The following is a 17641-nucleotide window of genomic DNA, read 5'->3' as shown; positions in this document are numbered from 1 at the left end:
TGTTACTACCCTCATCTTACAGATTAAACACCTGAAATTTGAAAAGGTTAAGAATTTTCCCAAGGTCACAAGGCAGTAAGTTGCCTCTCAGTCGCTACACAGCCTCTTTCCTCCCAGGATTACGTTAAGAATCAGGGGAGGCGTGGCAAGTCCCACGGCTGAGTGCTCCCAGAGCTGGGGCCTGCTCCCCACATATGCCTGAAGGAGCTGCAGGGGCCATGGGCATAGGCAGAGAACCTTGCAGGATCTTACTTCCCAGGCCGGAGGTTGGGCCCAAGCTCCTATGGTGGGGGCTCTGAGTCCAAACCGCTGGACTAACAGAGAACCTCAGAGCCCAGGGAATGTCAATCGGAGTGAAGCCTCCCAAAGGTCCTCATCTCAGCACCAAGACCCAGCTCAATCTAACTGCCTGCAAACTCCAGTGCTGGATGTCTCAGGCCAAACAACCAGTAAGACAGGAACACAGCACCACCCATCAAAAAAAAAAAAAAAAGAAAGAAAAAAGAAAAGAAATGACAAAAAAAATATGTTACAGACAAAGGAGCAAGGTAAAAACCTACAAGACCAAATAAATGAAGACGAAATAGGGAACCTACCTGAAAAAGAATTCAGAGTAATGATAGTAAAGATGATCCAAAATCTTGGAAACAGAATGGAGAAAATACAAGAAACATTTAAAAAGTATCTAAAAGAACTAAAGAGCAAACAATGATGAACACAATTACTGAAATTAAAAATATTCCAGAAGGAATAAATAGCAGAATAACTAGGGCAGAAGAACAGATAAGTGAGCTAGAAGATAAAATGGTGGAAATAACTGCCAGGGAGCAGAATAAAGAAAAAAGAATGAAAAGAATTGAGGACAGTCTCAGAGACATTTGAGACAATATTAAATGTACCAACATTAGAATTATAGGGGTCCCAGAAGAAGAAGAGAGGGCTTCCCTGGTGGCGCAGTGGTTGAGAGTCCTCCTGCCGATGCAGGGGATGCGAGTTCGTGCACTGGTCCGGGAAGATCCCACATGCCGCGGAGCGGCTAGGCCCGTGAGCCATGGCCGCTGAGCCTGCGTGTCCAGAGCCTGTGCTCTGCAATGGGTGAGGCCACAACAGTGAGAGGCCCGAATACCGCAAAAAAAAAAAGAAGAAGAAGAAGAGAAATAGAAAGGGTCTGAGAAAATATTGGAAGAGATTATAGTCAAAAACTTCCCTAACATGGGAAAGGAAATAGTCAATCAAGTCCAGGAAGCACAGGGAGTCCAATACAGAATAAATGCACAGAGAAACACACCAAGACACATATTAATCAAACTATCAAAAATTAAATACAAAGAAAAAATACCAAAAGCAGCAAGGGAAAAGCAACAAATAACATACAAGGGAATCCCCATAAGGTTATCAGTTGATTTTTCAGCATAAACTCTGTAAACCAGAAGGGATGACAGGACATATTTAAAGTGATGAAAGGGAAAAACCTACAACCAAGATTACTCTACCCAGCAAGGATCTCATTCAGATTCTATCGAGAAATTAAAACCTTTACAGACAAGCAAAAGTTAAGAGAATTCAGTAACACCAAACCAGCTTTACAACAAATGCTAAAGGAACTTCTCTAGCCAGGAAACACAAGAGAAGGAAAAGACCTACAAAAACAAACCTGAAACAATTAAGAAAATGGTAACAGGAATATACATATCAATAATTACCTTAAATGTAAATGGATTAAATGCTCCAACCAAAAGACACAGACTGGCTGAATGGATACAAAAACAAGACCCGTACATATGCTGTTTACAAGAGACCCACTTCAGACCTAGGGACACATACAGACTGAAAGTGAGGGGATGGAAAAAGATATTCCATGCAAATGGAAATCGAAAGAAAGCTGGAATAGCAATTCTCATATCAGACAAAATAGACTTTAATATAAAGACTATTACAAGAGACAAAGAAGGACACTACATAATGATCAAGGGATCAATCCAAGAAGAAGATAAAACAATTGTAAATATTTATGCATCCAACACAGGAGTACCTCAATACATAAGGCAAATGCTAACAGCCATAAAAGGGGAAATCGACAGTAACACAATCATAGTAGGGGACTTTAACACTCCACTTTCACCAATGGCCAGATCATCCAAAATGAAAATAAATAAGGAAACGCAAGCTTAAATGGCACATTAAACAAGATGGACTCAATTGATATTTATAGGACATTCCAACCAAAAGAAACAGAATATATTTTCTTCTGAAGTGCTCATGGAACATTCTCCAGGATAGACCATATCTTGGGTCACAAATCAAGCCTTGGTAAATTTAAGAAAACTGAAATCATATCAAGTATCTTTTCTGACCACAACGCTATGAGACTAGGTATCAATTACAGGAAAAAATCTGTAGAAAATACAAATACATGAAGGCTAAACAATAGGCTACTAAATAACCAAGAGATCACTGAAGAAATCAAAGAGGAAATCAAAAAATACCTAGAAACAAATGACAACGAAAACACGACAACCCAAAACCTATGGGACGCGGCAAAAGCAGTTCTAAGCAGGAAGTACAATCCTACCTCAAGAAACGAGAAACATCTCAAATAAACAACCTAATCTTACACCTAAAGCATTAGATAAAGAAGAACAAAAAAAACCCCCAAAGTTAGCAGAAGGAAAGAAATCATAAAGATCATATCAGAAATAAGTGAAAAAGAAATGAAAGAAACAATAGCAAATATCAATAAAACTAAAAGCTGTTTCTTTGAGAAGATAAACAAGATTGATAGACCATTAGCAAGACTAATCAAGAAAAAAAGGGAGAAGAATCAAATCAACAGAATTAGAAATGAGAAAGAAGAAGTAACAACTGGCACTACAGAAATACAAAGGATCATGAGAGACTACTACAAGCAACTATATGCCAATAAAATGGACAACCTGGAAAAAATGGACAAATTCTTAGAAAAACACAACCTTCTGAGACTGAACCAGGAAGAAATAGAAAATATAAACAGACCAATCACAAGCACTGAAATTGAAACTGTGATTAAAAATCTTCCTACAAACAAAAGCCCAAGACGAGATGGCTTCACAGGCAAATTCTATCAAACATTTAGAGAAGAGCTAACACCTGTCCTTCTCAAACTCTTCCAAAATATAGCAGAGGGAGATGGAGAAAACTATAAGACATTGATGAAAGAAGTTAAAGATGATACAAACAGATGGAGAGATATACCATGTTCTTGGATTGGAAGAATCAACATAGTGAAAATGACCATATTACTCAAAGCAATCTACAGATTCAATGCAATCCCCATCAAACTACCAATGGCATTTTTCACAGAACTAGAACAAAAAATTGCACAATTGGTATGGAAACACAAAAGACCCCGAATAGCCAAAGCAATCGTTTTTGCAGTACGCGGGCCTCTCACTGTTGTGGCCTCTCCCGTTGTGGAGCACAGGCTCCGGACGCACAGGCTCAGCAGCCATGGCTCACAGGCCCAGCCGCGGTGGGATCCTCCTGGACCAGGGCACGAACCTGTGTCCCCTGCATTGGCAGGTGGACTCTCAACCACTGCGCCACGAGGGAAGCCCCGCCAAAACAATCTTGAGAAAGAAAAACGGAGCCAGAGGAATTCAGACTATACTACAAAGCTACAGTAATCAAGACAGTATAGTACTGGCACAAAAACAGAAATATAGATCAATGGAACAGGGTAGAAAACCCAGAGATAAACCCAGGCACATATGGTCACCTTATCTTTGATAAAGGAGGTAAGAATATACAATGGAGAAAAGACAGACTCTTCAGTAAGTGGTGCTGGGAAAACTGGACAGCTACATGTAAAAGAATGAAAATAGAACACTTCCTAACACCATACACAAAAATAAACTCAAAATGATTAAAGACCTAAATGTAAGGCCAGACACTATCAAACTCCTAGAGCAAAACATAGGCAGAACACTCTATGACATAAATTACAGCAAGATCCAGTTTGACTCACCTCCTAGAGAAATGGAAATAAAAATAAACAAATGGGGCCTAATGAAACTTAGAAGCTTTTGCACAGCAAAGGAAACCATAAACAAGACCAAAAGACAACCCTCAGAATGTGAGAAAATATTTGCAAATGAAGCAACTGACAAAGCATTAACCTCCAAAATTTACAAGCAGCTCATGCAGCTCAATAACAAAAAAACAAACAACCCAATCCAAAAATGGGCAGAAGACCTTAATAGATATTTCTCCAAAGAAGATAATATAGATTGCCAACAAACACATGAAAGGATGCTCAACATCACTAATCATTAGAGAAATGCAAATCAAAACTACAATGAGATATCATCTCACACCGGTCAGAATGGCCATCATCAAAAAATCTAGAAACAATAAATGCTGGAGAGGGTGTGGAGAAAAGGGAACTCCCTTGCACTGTTGGTGGGAAGGTAAATTGATACAGCCACTATGGAGAACGGTATGGAGTTTCCTTAAAAAACTAAAAATAGAACTATCATATGACCCAGCAATCCCACTACTGTGCATATACCCTGAGAAAACCATAATTCAAAAAGAGTCATGTACCACAATGTTCATTGCAGCTCTATTTACAATAGCCAGGACATGGAAGCAACCTAAGTGCCCATCAACAGATGAATGGATAAAGAAGATGTGTCACATATATACAATGGAATATTACTCAGCCATAAAAAAATGAAACTGAGTTATTTGTAGTGAGTTGGATGGACCCAGAGTCTGTCATACAGAGTGAAGTAAGTCAGAAAGAGAAAAACAAATACCATATGCTAACACATATATATGGAATCTTAAAAAAAAAATGGTTCTGATGAACCTAGGGGCAGGACAGGAATAAAGGCACAGACATAGAGAATGGACTTGAGGATATGGGGAGGGGGAAGGGTAAGCTGGGATGAAGTGAGAGAGTGGCATGGACATACATACACTACCAAATGTAAGACAGACAGCTAGTGGGAAGCAGCGGCATAGCACAGGGAGATCAGCTTGGTGCTTTGTGACCACCTAGAGGGGTGGGATAGGGAGGGTGGGAGGGAGATGCAAGAGGGAGGGCATATGGGGATATATGTATGCATATAGCTGATTCACTCTGTTATACAGCAGAAACTAACACAACATTGTAAAGCAATTATACTCCAATAAAGACGTTAAAAAAAAAAATCAGGAGACTGACAGCTGGTAAAATTGCCTTGAATGTGCCAAATAAAATTTTAGCTATTATTCTGCAAAAATAGGAGGCATATTAAATTGGGAGTCACAACCTAGAGTTGCCCTAACACCAGAGTGTAGAGAATGTCTGAATGAACTGGAAAAGAGGGCAGAGAAGGTATCCCATGGGGAAGAAGGGGGATCTGATATATTGAAGAACTCTCCTGTGGAATAAAAGAGTAAGAACACGGACCTACTTGATACCTTCTAACAAAGGGTGTCAAGAAGTTCTCATCGCCAACAAAGTATAGCCTAGCAGTTAAGAGCATGAATTCTGTCGTCACTCTGCCTGGGTTTGAGTTCTGGCTCTGTCATATGATTATATAGCAAGTTATCTAACCTTTCTGTGACTCAGTGTTCTCATCTGTAAAAACAGGAGTAATAATAGTACCCATCTCATAAGGTCATTGTGGAGAATAAATTAGTATATGTAAATAAAGTACTTAGAATAGTGTCTGGTATTTAGTAAGCATTACATAATGATTAGATATTGCCCTTTTCACATTTCTAGAATCTCTGTTCTTTCCTCTTGTTTGTGATGTTATTCTTATTTTCTAGAATAACTGACAGTAATCTCTTGATTGAAAGGGATTATCTTAGTTTACTTATTTTGTGGGAAGATAAGAAAGCAAGTGAAGACCCAGGGAGAAAAAAAAAAAAAAAATGGTAGGCCAGATAAAAGAACAAAGCTTTATTTAATTCCCTGGGACCTGAAAAACAAGGGAGTCAGCCCAGGAGAGAGAAGTTCATCCCTGGGCTTAACTCATTAGTAAATTCTCAAAATTATTAGACAGAAAAATCAGCTAATCAGCTATAGCAACCAGTATAGAAGAAAACACACCGAATCATGAGGAGGTCTTTAAAAGCAGGAAAAAGGGCACTTTCACTCTCTTTATACACTATTTATGTGTTTTTCCTTTGCAATTAAAAACACATATATTCACATACACAAATGTATTCATCTCCAACTTAGTGAGACAAAGATCCTAAGAAGCTTCCAGGACAACGCAGAGAGAAATGGGAAGACGGGTGGGGGGGGGGGGGGAGCTACCCTGGAGATTAATTAAAGGGTCTGTATTACGGTGAGTGAAGTAAATCTATCATAGACAGGAAAAGACTAGTGGGTGGTAGAATAACATTCCACACCAGGGTGGAGCTGTGTGGCAGATATCCCTCTTCCCTTCCTTGGATAAAAGCATTGTAAGACTGGGAGTGGGAATTTTGACAGGAAGAATAAAGTGATTATTAAAGAAGGTGGGGAGCTGCTCTGTAGAAAATGTGCTTGCGACTTAGCCCAGGGCTTTTAAAAAATCATCTGAATTAGGAAATATACAACAAATGAGTGTATAGAACAGGTATGTATACCATTTAAAGAAATGAAAGGAAGACATAACAAACCTACCACCAAGCTTAAGAAAACATTAGCAGCACCTCTGACAACCCATGCGCCCTGGGGGCCCCTCCCTTTCTACATCACCCCCTCATCCCCCGCCCCAGAGGAAACCACTGCTCTGATTTTGTGCTCATCATTCCCTTATTATAACTATTGCACATGTTATATCCTTAAATGATGTATGGTTTTGTTTTGCCTGTTTTGAACCTTTAATTTTTTTTCCTTAACATTATGCTTTTGAGATTCATCCATATTGATAATTATAGCTATGGTTTATTCATTTCACTGCTGCATAGTATCTCGTATGAACTTAGCACATTTTATTTAAACATCCTACTGCTAAAAGATGTTTGGGTAGTTTCCAGTTTGGAGCCATTAGAAGTAAAAAGACTATCAACATTCCAATCTATGTCTCTAATACACGTGCAGGATTTTCTCTAGGGGTATGGATTTAACAGTGAAATTCCTGGGCCTTAGGTAATACCCACCTTGAACTTTATTACATCAAACTGGTTTCCAAAACTGTTGTACTATTGACATTTCCATCAACTCCACATTCCTCACCAACACTTGTTCTCACTGCAGCTTTAACTTATACTTCACTGACTTCTAATAAAGTTGAGCATCTTTTCACATATCTTTTAGACATCTGTTTCCTCTTCTACAAGATGAGTATTCATTTTACCAATTTTTAATGGGTAATCTTATTTTTGATTCATTGGAGTCCTTTATTTATCCTGGGTGCTACCAATCATTTGTTGGTTATTTGTGTTGCAATCATATTCTCCCACTTTAAGGCTTATCCTTTCAACTCTGATGAACAAAGATTCTCCATTTTTTTTTTATTTATTATATTTTTACTTTTGGTTGCATTGGGTCTTTGTTGCGGTGCGCGGGCTTCTCATTGTGGTGGCTTCTCTTGTTGTGGCGCATGGGTTTAGGTGGTCCATGGCATGTGGGATCTTCCCAGATCAGGGCTCAAACCCGTGTCCCCTGCATTGGCAGGCAGATTCTTAACCACTGTGCCAACAGGGAAGTCCAATTCTCCATTTTAATGGAGCAAATGTATTAATTTTTGCTTAGGGTTTATACTTTCAGTGTATTAAGAAATCTTTTCCCACCATGAGGTGGTGAAGATATTGCCCAATTTTTTTCCCTAAAAGTGTTTTAAGTTTTTTCCTTTCATATTGATATTTTTAATCCATTTGGAATTGGGATTCAATATCATGTGTTTCTATTCAGATAACCAACTGTTCCCATTTTTTAAAAAGTTCTTCCTTTCCCCACTGACAAGCAGTGTCAATTCTGTGAATTATCAAGTTCCTGTATACGTGTGGATCTGTTTCTAGATTCTCTATTCTGTTTCACTAGTCTATTTGTCCATCTCTGTTCTTAGACCCACATTGTCTTAATCACTCTAGCTTTATAATAAGACTTGAAATCTGGTAGAGCAAGTCCACCCACCTTGTTTCTCTTCTGGCTATTCTTGGCTATTTGCTCTTTCATACAAATTTTAGAATTACTTTTATCAAATTCTACTAAAAAAAATCCTGTTGAAATTTTCATTGGAATTGCATTAAATTTACATATCAATAGGGGAAATTGATATGTAAATAATATCAAGTCAATCTAGCCAGGAGCATGGTACTTTTCTCCCATTTATTTAGCTCTACTTTGGCTTTCATTAAATTTTTAAATTTTCTTCATGAAGTTTGGCCTCTCTTTTGTTATACACATATATACACATATTTCGCTGTCAGTTTTATTCTAACTGGTATCATGTTTTAGGACGACTTTTCTGTTTGTTATTAATGTAGAAAGAAAAGCAGTTGACTTTAGAAGCCTACATTCAATGAACTTACTAAACTTCCTAACTTTTATAATTTATTTGTAGACTCCAGTTTTCTATGTAGATAATTGTATTTTGATTTTTCCTTTCCTACCTTTATACCTTTCGCTTCTTGTCTTGTTCCACTGGTTACGATTTACAGTACAATTGAATAGAAGCTATGAGAGCAGATATCCCTCCTCTCGCTTCTAGTTTAAAGGAAATGTTTTTGGGTTTTTTTGTTTGTTTGTTTTTGGTTTTTTTGCGGTACGCGGGGCTCTCATTGCTGTGGTCTCTCCCGTTGCAGAGCACAGGCTCCGGACGTGCAGGCTCAGCGGCCATGGCTCACGGGCCCAGCTGCTCCGCGGCATGTGGGATCTTCCCAGACCAGGGCACGAACCCGTGTCCCCTGCATCGACAGGCGGACTCTCAACCACTGTGCCACCAGGGAAGCCCCGGAAATGTTTATTTTAAATTTGACTTGTTGCTGTGATGTTAACTATAGGTTTTCTGTAGGTACTCTTTATCAGGTTAAGGAAGTTTTCTTCTATTACTAGTTTACTATGTGCTCCTTATCATGATTAGAAGTTGAATTTAACTGAAGCTATTCTGCATCTATTGCTAAGAACATGGATCTCTTCTAATATGTAAACGCAGAAAATTGTATATATATATTTGTCTAATACTGATGCTGCATTCCTAGAATAAAGCCATTGAACACAGAACTTTTTACCTGGAGAGTCAGAAGAGGTTAAATGATATCAGAGTAGAAACTCTGCTTAAAACTGACTAAGCGGTACAAGGCTAGCCCTACTTGTTCACCTCAAGACCCTATCTCCTCGAGGGCATTGTTGCTGACTCATCCACACCTGCTCTGAGCTCTTAGAGCATGTACTACGGATGATGCTCATCTGACACTTGCCATGTGCTATTCTGTACCTGCCCCGTCTCCCAACTAGAATACAAGTCCCACAGAGTAGCAACTAGAAAGCTTACAACAAATGCTTGCCTGAAAAGCTTAAACTTATTCTTGTGGATATGGTGGTAAAACATGAGTTGGATAATAATGCCGTATCCTTAGAAAATAAGACTCCTGGACATGAGTTTTCCAGAGAGCTGCACTTTAATCCACTAACACTCACTAAAACTTAAAAATCATTCTAAACTGTATTTCACACTTAACTGCTTTGTGAGTGTTCTGGCCATGCTTTATATATGTCTTGATTTTAAGCATAAGTTAACTTTTTTGTTGTTGAGTACAGTTAATCATTAGGAATATCAGTTATAATAATGCTAAAGATACAGCTGTGGACACATACTGTGTAGAATGCAGAACCTCAGCTATGGCCCTGAATGAGTCTTTAACAGGGAAGGAAAAGAAAAAAAAAAAAGCTGGCATTTTCCCCCTTTGGCATTGACCTCTAGTTAACTCTCGGCAGCCAATTCACGTTTCCTCCTCCACTCTCCTACTCTCTCCACCCTCTCTTACCCCAGAATTACACAATGCAGAACTCTAGGATACATTTTTAGCAGTGATACTGTGAAAAGTTACCATTTCTCCAGATTACAACAACCTTCCAGCTTGTTTTTCCACTGTGGACTCTCTTCTCTGTACCTACTACTGGCTGACCTCATCACCGCCCCTAATCTCTAGGGAGAACAAATATGGTGTAGCTAACAGCACAGACTCTGGGACCAGGCTGCCTGGATTCAAACTCCAGTTCGACATTTACAGGTGAAAGTCCCACTACAAGTCACTTAACCTCATTATTCCTCAGTTTCCTCATTCATATAATGAGAATAAACATATCTCTACCTCACAAGATTGTTATGAGAATTAAATGAATTAATATGTATAAAGTGCTTAGAACATGGCCTAGCGCATAGTAAGCATTATATCTGGATTGTTAAAAAAAAGAAAAATGATAAAATACCACTCTCTTAACTCTCTCTCTTAAAACTACTCCAGTATTTTTCATTTTGTGTTGTGGTTGTGTTGGTGGTGGTAGTGGTATTCTTTTGTGGGAGGGGCAGTGCAGACATCACTAACTAATCCTCAACTCATCCCACCTGTCAGTGCTTCTTTCAGACCTGGAAGGGAAGGAGGATGGGGAGTGTCAAGGTTATTCATTCACTGTTCTGTTAGCCAGGCTAAAATGAGCACAGGTGAAGAAAATGGGGCTGTTTATTTAATCAGCATAACAGGAATCTAGGGACATGTACGACTGCTGTTTTCAAATATCTGCAGGGCTGGGATGGAGAACAGATAGCATTGGAAATTCTATGCAATAGCTACAGGCTCCCCATCACTGAGCATGTTTAAGCAGGGGACTGGTGACCAGGTGTCAAGGATGCTGTAAGAATTTTTAAATTTAGTATCAGATAACCTTTAAGATTCCTTCTACCTGTAAAATCTTGGCAATGCTAACGTGAAGCATCAAGATGTTAACAGTCTTGTTTTGAGTCACACATCCAACGAGCTCCTGAAGGCACAGAATTCTTCACTTCCCACAGTGCTTAGCACATCACAACAGATCTAGGTGAGGAATTCCAGCCCGGAGGCTGCGTAAACTCGGCTCACAGTAACAAAAACTTCTCTAAAGCTACGCGCATCAATTAGCTCATTCCGGACTTCTGTTGGGACCAATAAATTCAATAAAGCATACATTCCCAAATGGGATTTGGCAAAAAGATGTGTACCCGAATTAACTATCAGACGGTCCTTCACTTCACCCTTCCGAGGCCGGACAAAAGCCAGCTGAAGTGAGCAGACAGGTTAAGGGGAAGGGGCCGGGTGGCCCGCGGTGAACGGGCGACTGGCGAGCCGACTCACACTCCGGGGAAAGGGACAAAGGCCTAGGGGAGAGGAGAGCACGCTGGACTTGGAGGCCGGCAGCAACGCCCCAGCCAGACTGGCCACGGTCCGGGTTTGGACTGGAGGTGCAAAGGTGTGCGGGCCGTGGGTTAAAGAGCGGCAGCGAGGAGGGCCCCTAAGCTCCAACGGAGCCCCCGCGGGGGTCCCCTCTGCCCCCGGGGAGCTGGCCTCGGGGAGCCGGGGGCCACCGGAGCTGCAGCCCCGAGGAGGATCCTGTGGGGAGGCAGGGCGGCGCACCTGTGGCCGGCACTCAGGTCCGCACGGGGCTCCCCGCCCCGCAGCCTCCGCTGCTGCTCAGCCCACTTGGCCCCGCAGCCGGATTTCGGATGGTCCCTACTCCCGCCGCCTCAACCAAGGCCAGTCCTCAAGCCCCAGACAGGCGGTCCGACACTGACGCCGGAGTCCTGGCGCGGAATGTGGGGCAGCGGCTGCCTCCCGCCCGGCCCGGCCCCTGCCGCGAGAGCGACCGCCGCCATCGCGGGCCGCGGCCGGAGGGAGACGCAGGGGCCGCGCGCGCGCGCCGCTTTACCTGAGAAACCAGCGGGAGCAGCGTCTGCTCCACTGAGCGAGTTTTGATCTCGAGTCCGGAGTCGAAGGCGAGGCCAAACGGGCCGGAGCCGTGCACTGCCCCGGCGGCGGCACCGCCGGCCGGGCCCGGAGAGGCGGCCATGGCCCTCAGCCCGTCGCGGAGCCCGGACGCCGTGCCGCTGCGGACCCGCCACCCGCCAGCCTGCTTGCGCTCCGCAGCTGCGATGCACCCGCGCCGCCCGAGGAACCACCCCGCCGGGCCCGCCCCCAGCATGGGCCCGCCCACTCTCCGCCTCCAAGCGCCCCAGTCTGGAGTCCGCCCTGCAGCCCCACCCCCTAACCCTGGCCCCGCCCCTTCTGTCCTCTGTCCCCAATCCCCATCCTGTCTCTCTCAGATCATTCCTTACTGGGTTCCGCACACGTCTCCCCCCCTCTAGAACAGAGAAACAAGATACCTGAGGGCGTTCCACGGCCACGTGGCCTCTTACCAGGGCAAAGACATCCATGCCCAGCGAAGCTTCCCATGCTCCCCAGAAGTGGCTCGTCCTAACTCCGAATTCCCCGCGATTACTGGAAGCTGCGCTGGGATTGAAACTAACTGGTAGACCGGGACCAGAGTCAAGCCTATAGGGAAGGGCTTTTACCGTAAGACGGGAATTCTACAGGTTATAGTCTTTCTGGAGCTTCTCGAGAAGGTCCCATTTCCCCCTTCCACCCTGCTCTTTTCCTAACCGTATCTTTCTCACAATTTCAGCTGGACTGAAGATGAAACTTTTGATAATGCAATCATTTAAGGAGTATCTGGGTACCCGGCAAGAAAACACTGATTTGGGTATCTTCAGGCTACTGTTCAGAATTACTCTTCAAAAGGAAATTAAATAGAACATATGGAAAAACTTCACCTCTGCTCAACACTATTACTTTTTAAAACTACTTTTGCCCTCATGCCTAGCGCAGAGCAGTTTCTCAACAGCTGTTCAGTAACTGAAGATCATTAGTGTGTAACTCTGACTAAACTCACTTAAGGGTAAGGCTAAGAATCAAGGAGCCCCTGTGTGATGGAGATGGGAGAACTGGACTCCTGTGACCCTAAAGTTTCCAGAAGCAAACCCAGGGGAGGCTGACAGAAGCACACACCCTGTGAAAGGGTCCTAGGCTTACGCAACAGACTGAGAAGCATGAAGAAATATTTTGTGAACTAGCATATTTGCCAATAAGAAACTATCAAGAGTAGAAAACAATCTGAATCTGAGGCTGGCTAGCCCACCCCTTACACCTTTGCCAGGATCATTTTCTCCATCTATAACGTCAGATTGATGAGCTGAATACCACACCAGCTCGAGGTGTCAGAAAGCTCTTTCCCAAGCACTGTTGAGATGTGTTTTAAAATACCTCCACTTGGGGTTCAGCTCCTTCTGCTACTGCTGCATAGATTATCTTTGCTATTGAAGATAGCCATACCTTAGGTTTGTTTTCTTCATGCAAAACATGTGGTTCTTTTATCCAACTTTCTTTTCATTTTTGTTTTTTTTTGTTGTTGTTGTTTTGAGGTACACGAGCCTCTCACTGCTGTGGCCTCTCCCGTTGCGGAGCACAGGGTCCGGACGCGCGGGCCCAGCTGCTCCGCGGCATGTGGGATCTTCCCGGACTGGGACACAAACCCGCGTGGCCTGCATCGGCAGGCGTACTCTCAACCACTGCGCCACCAGGGAAGCCCCCTAAAGAGGTGTGGGGTTTTTTTTTTTGTTGTTTTTTTGCGGTACGCGGGCCTCTCACTGTTGTGGCCTCCCCCGTTTGCAGAGCACAGGCTCCGGACGCGCAGGCTCAGCGGCCATGGCTCACGGGCCCAGCCGCTCCGCGGCATGTGGGATCTTCGCGGACCCGGGCACGAACCCGTATCCCCTGCATAGGCAGGCGGACTCTCAACCACTGCGCTACCAGGGAAGCCCTCAACTTTCTTTTCATTTGAGTCTCACTCCCCAGCCACCCACCTCATCACTTCCTTATCTACCACAAAGCCACCTTCCCCTGGGCTCTGAGGGTCCCAGCCTTAGCCTTGGACCCTTTCACCTCTTTAAGGTGCTCAGCACCCACTCCACAGGTACATCTTCCCTTATGTAAGTTGCCCATATTTCATAAAAATTCAGTGTCGGCATTGGTGTCAAAGAAAAGGCAAGATATAAGGCCTAAGAGATGGATGTATTCGTGAAAGTTTGACTTCACTGAAGACCAAATTTCTCCACAGAAATGAAACTAAGTTTACCACCTGATTCATTCAACACAGTAATTTTATTTCAAAATATAAATATTTTACATTTACAAAGATGTTACGTCAGTCGGTTGTCAAAGCAAGTTAAAGCTAAGAAACAGAGTTTGTGAGAATAAAGATGTATTGTTGTATTTGAATAATCTTTTTTTTTACCTTCAAACCATCTCTACTTTGCCTGAGAATGCAAAGATGATACATTTTCCAGAAGTTACATAAGCAATTAAAACTATATATCCAATCTTGGTTTCAAAATCAAATGGTATTTGAAATACACTCCAATCACCTAGACAAGTGGCACTGCAAAGCACAAAGAAGGGTTTTCTTTGGGATAACTACAATTGGAGTTACACTTTCTGGGTCACTGCCATAAAAAATAGTATTTGACAAGAAGCCAAAATGATGTTTAAGATCTGCTTCCATACCTTTCATAGTAAAATATGAAGCTAGAAGAAAAAGTAAGAAACCAGGTGTGGAGTAAAGAATTCTGGACTTGGAGTCAGAAGCTCTGCAACTGAATTCTGGCTCCATCATTTTGTGGTATAAACTTAAGGGGAAAATCACAAAAACCTTTCTGAGCCTCCAGTGCCTCATCTGATAATACTTACACCTGCCTGTCTCACAGGGTTGTTATGAAAGCATTCTGAAAACTATAAAGTGCGACACAAAAAAGCATTATTAAAATGTAATATCAATATATCACCACTGTATTTGCACACTAATTGATCTTTGAAAAACTTTCAAAACCAAAACACAAATACTGATTCTACACACCATAGGTAGAAAAGAATCTCTATACTTGATGTATAGCTCTGAATGGCAAATACGTTTTCTTTCTGGCATCTCACTAAACTTTGAGATATATTACGGTTTACATGGTGGATGTACCATTCAGAATTCCATTAGGGATGTCTTCTAAAAGACCTGTAAACTTTTGAGAGCCATGTTTCCCAAAGGACATGGAGTCCTTTGAGCTGCTCTGAGGAAAGGAGGATGGGGTGCAGTTTAAGGTCAAATAAGTCTCGTAAACACAGTCTTTGTCCCCTTATAAATTCACAATATATAAGAGCACATTAAAAACTCTTCGAAGTCCTACAGGAAGGAAACAAACTCAGCATTCCTCAATTTTAACTGATCTTGGAGTCCCCACCCCCCCCACCCCACATACACTTTTGTTCTCTTGTAACATCTAATAACATCCCTTGCAACTACTGCTATAAGGAACACATTTTTCCAAAAGCTACTCAACTACAAGAGAAAGGGAAGAGAAGTAGAACAATGGGCTGAGAGAAAAAAACTTACTCTGATCTGAATTGTTACTGACTGGTCAGAAAAGACACTTTAACCTGTGGATTTGTTTCCTTCTCTAGAAAATGACAGGATCACCTAATTGGATAAGGATCATCTGGCATAGAATTCCTATGACTCCAGGATGCAGGCAGAACATCTTGATTTGTAATTCTCTTATTTTTGAACTACCAAAAAAATTAACTGTTCAGTGGTTTCACATAGCATTCATATTTTTTGCAGATCCTCAATAAGTTAATGAAATGAATATATTTTAATGGCAAAATGGGTAAAGACAAGAAATACATAAAAAACAAAGAAATACTTGTTCTTGGTGGGAACTAGCATTTGGAAGTATGTCGCCAGAGGCTATAGTTCAACTGCGAAATGCCTAGTCTAATACTTTTGTAAGGATCTTGGAAGACACTTAGAGGAGACTGTAGGGGTTTTCCTATAAACCTTGAGGTTGAAAGCTCTGGATAACTCACCTAAAATTACTTTGCTCTAATCTAACCCCTCATAGCCTGAATTTCTGAGCATTTCTTGCTCAATAGTGACACATCCTGAAGCTCTAAATACAACCAAAGTGGGAACTAGGGGTACTAGCAAGTCCTGATGGGTCACAATGGGTTCTTGTTAAGACCAAGGTTAGCCAGAGGACCTCATGTGCAAGCCCTTTAATGGAATAAACGGCTATTTCCAAAGCTACTTAGTTCGTTTAAATAACACTTCTTGGGTATCAAGAGTCAATTTGCACCAGTCTCAGAAGTCAAGGGAAAACTCTGCCAGCTAACCACCTCTAATGGAAATGCGTGTTAAGAATCCTTGCAAACTTAAGAATAAATAAAATTGGTATCTAAGGCAGTCTGGCAGAGATCACTTCCAGAAACAGAGAGTGTGATAGGAATTTTGGAACTGAAGCTGGACTTACATGACATGGAGTTTATCTGAAAATCCCGTGCGTCGTTCTCAGAAAAGAGAGGAACATACTGTGTGGGGAGATCTTATCCCCTCCATTCAGTTTACAATTGAGTAGTGAATGTGACCTTCAAACTCATCTTTAATAAAGCTATAAAATGCAGGACATTGTGATAGGATTTCTGTACTATGTTTTTGCTGAAGCTACTTCTACTTCATCAATGCATTATCTGTTCCTAAGGAAGCTTCTTTCTGGGTCAAATCCTGAGAATCACCTTTGAGACTCAAGCTTGAAACTCCTACTTTTTCATATCATTTGATCTCAATGCCTTATGAAGATCTGTAAAACCTCCTCACTGTATCTGAGGGGGCATGTTCTCTCTGTTTCTGAGGGTTCCAGGAAGACCTCCCCCAGCTGCAGGGACTTCAAGTCCTTAGGCTGTTGCTGGAGTACTGGGGCAGTTCAAGTTTCCTGACAGGACTGGGGAGTGCTCTGGGGCACCTCTGCTCCTGATACTTCAGGGTGATACTACATCATTGCTAATTTTGGCAGCTCTAAACTATTCTCTTAGGGCTCAGAGTCCCCCTCTAAGGACCTGGTATTCACACTACCAGCAAGAGCCATATATTACCTCAAATTTATATTTTTGCAATATCACTTTACAGAGCTAAAAGCACTTTGGAAGAACATAATTTGTATATGCACACTAACTTACTGTGCATAGTGTTTGCCTCTCATAAATATGTGCTAATCACAGCTGTAAACTTATCAGTATACCGTTAACAAAAACAAACCTGATTTCTTTCTTAATACTTTTAGTGCAAAATTTTTAATTTTAGCAATACACATGATCTGGCTAAGATTTAAGGTGAGAGAAGGCCTTCTTATGAATTATCCCCTACAGCACCCTGTACAGTGCCTGGCATAGAACCTAGAGTCTGGCAAACTCTCAACCAATGTTCTACTGAATGAATGAATGAACAAGTGATTAAAGAAAAGAATGAGTTACTTAGTGCCACTTAGTGCCAAATGTAACACTTGGTGGAATACCAGCTTGTAATTGTTGAAGGATTCACAGGAAATATATGAGATCTGTACAGTCTACTCTACAGACAGAGACCTCAAGGTAGCCTCTTTCCTAGATGGAGTTTTTCTGAAGTAATATCAGAATAAATTTAAAGTAATTATCATTCACTATGCTTCTTAATGAGAAGATGTTTTAGAAAAATATGATTTCTACTTTTAAATGTTTTCCAAAAATGAAATCTTTGTTACTTAAGAACTCTTTCTCCTCCATACTCCTT

At 41.8% G+C, this 17641-nt stretch overlaps 1 protein-coding gene across 1 annotated transcript in view; it reads right to left on the bottom strand.

Annotated features, from left to right (window-relative positions):
• The window catches only part of LOC309964120 (alpha-catulin), a 59055-nt gene extending 46983 nt beyond the window's left edge, over nucleotides 1-12072 (bottom strand). The window contains exon 1 of the mRNA XM_082842809.1: nucleotides 11867-12072. Within this exon, the coding sequence (XP_082698935.1) occupies nucleotides 11867-12007 (141 nt within the window). The 5' untranslated portion in view covers nucleotides 12008-12072. The remainder of the gene's footprint in view (nucleotides 1-11866) is intronic.
• Nucleotides 12073-17641: the final 5569 nt, after the last annotated feature.

Source organism: Leucopleurus acutus, assembly GCF_964270905.1.
Source record: "Leucopleurus acutus genome assembly, chromosome: 7".
NCBI lineage: Eukaryota > Metazoa > Chordata > Mammalia > Artiodactyla > Delphinidae > Leucopleurus > Leucopleurus acutus.
This window is presented reverse-complemented; position numbering and strand designations above follow the sequence as displayed.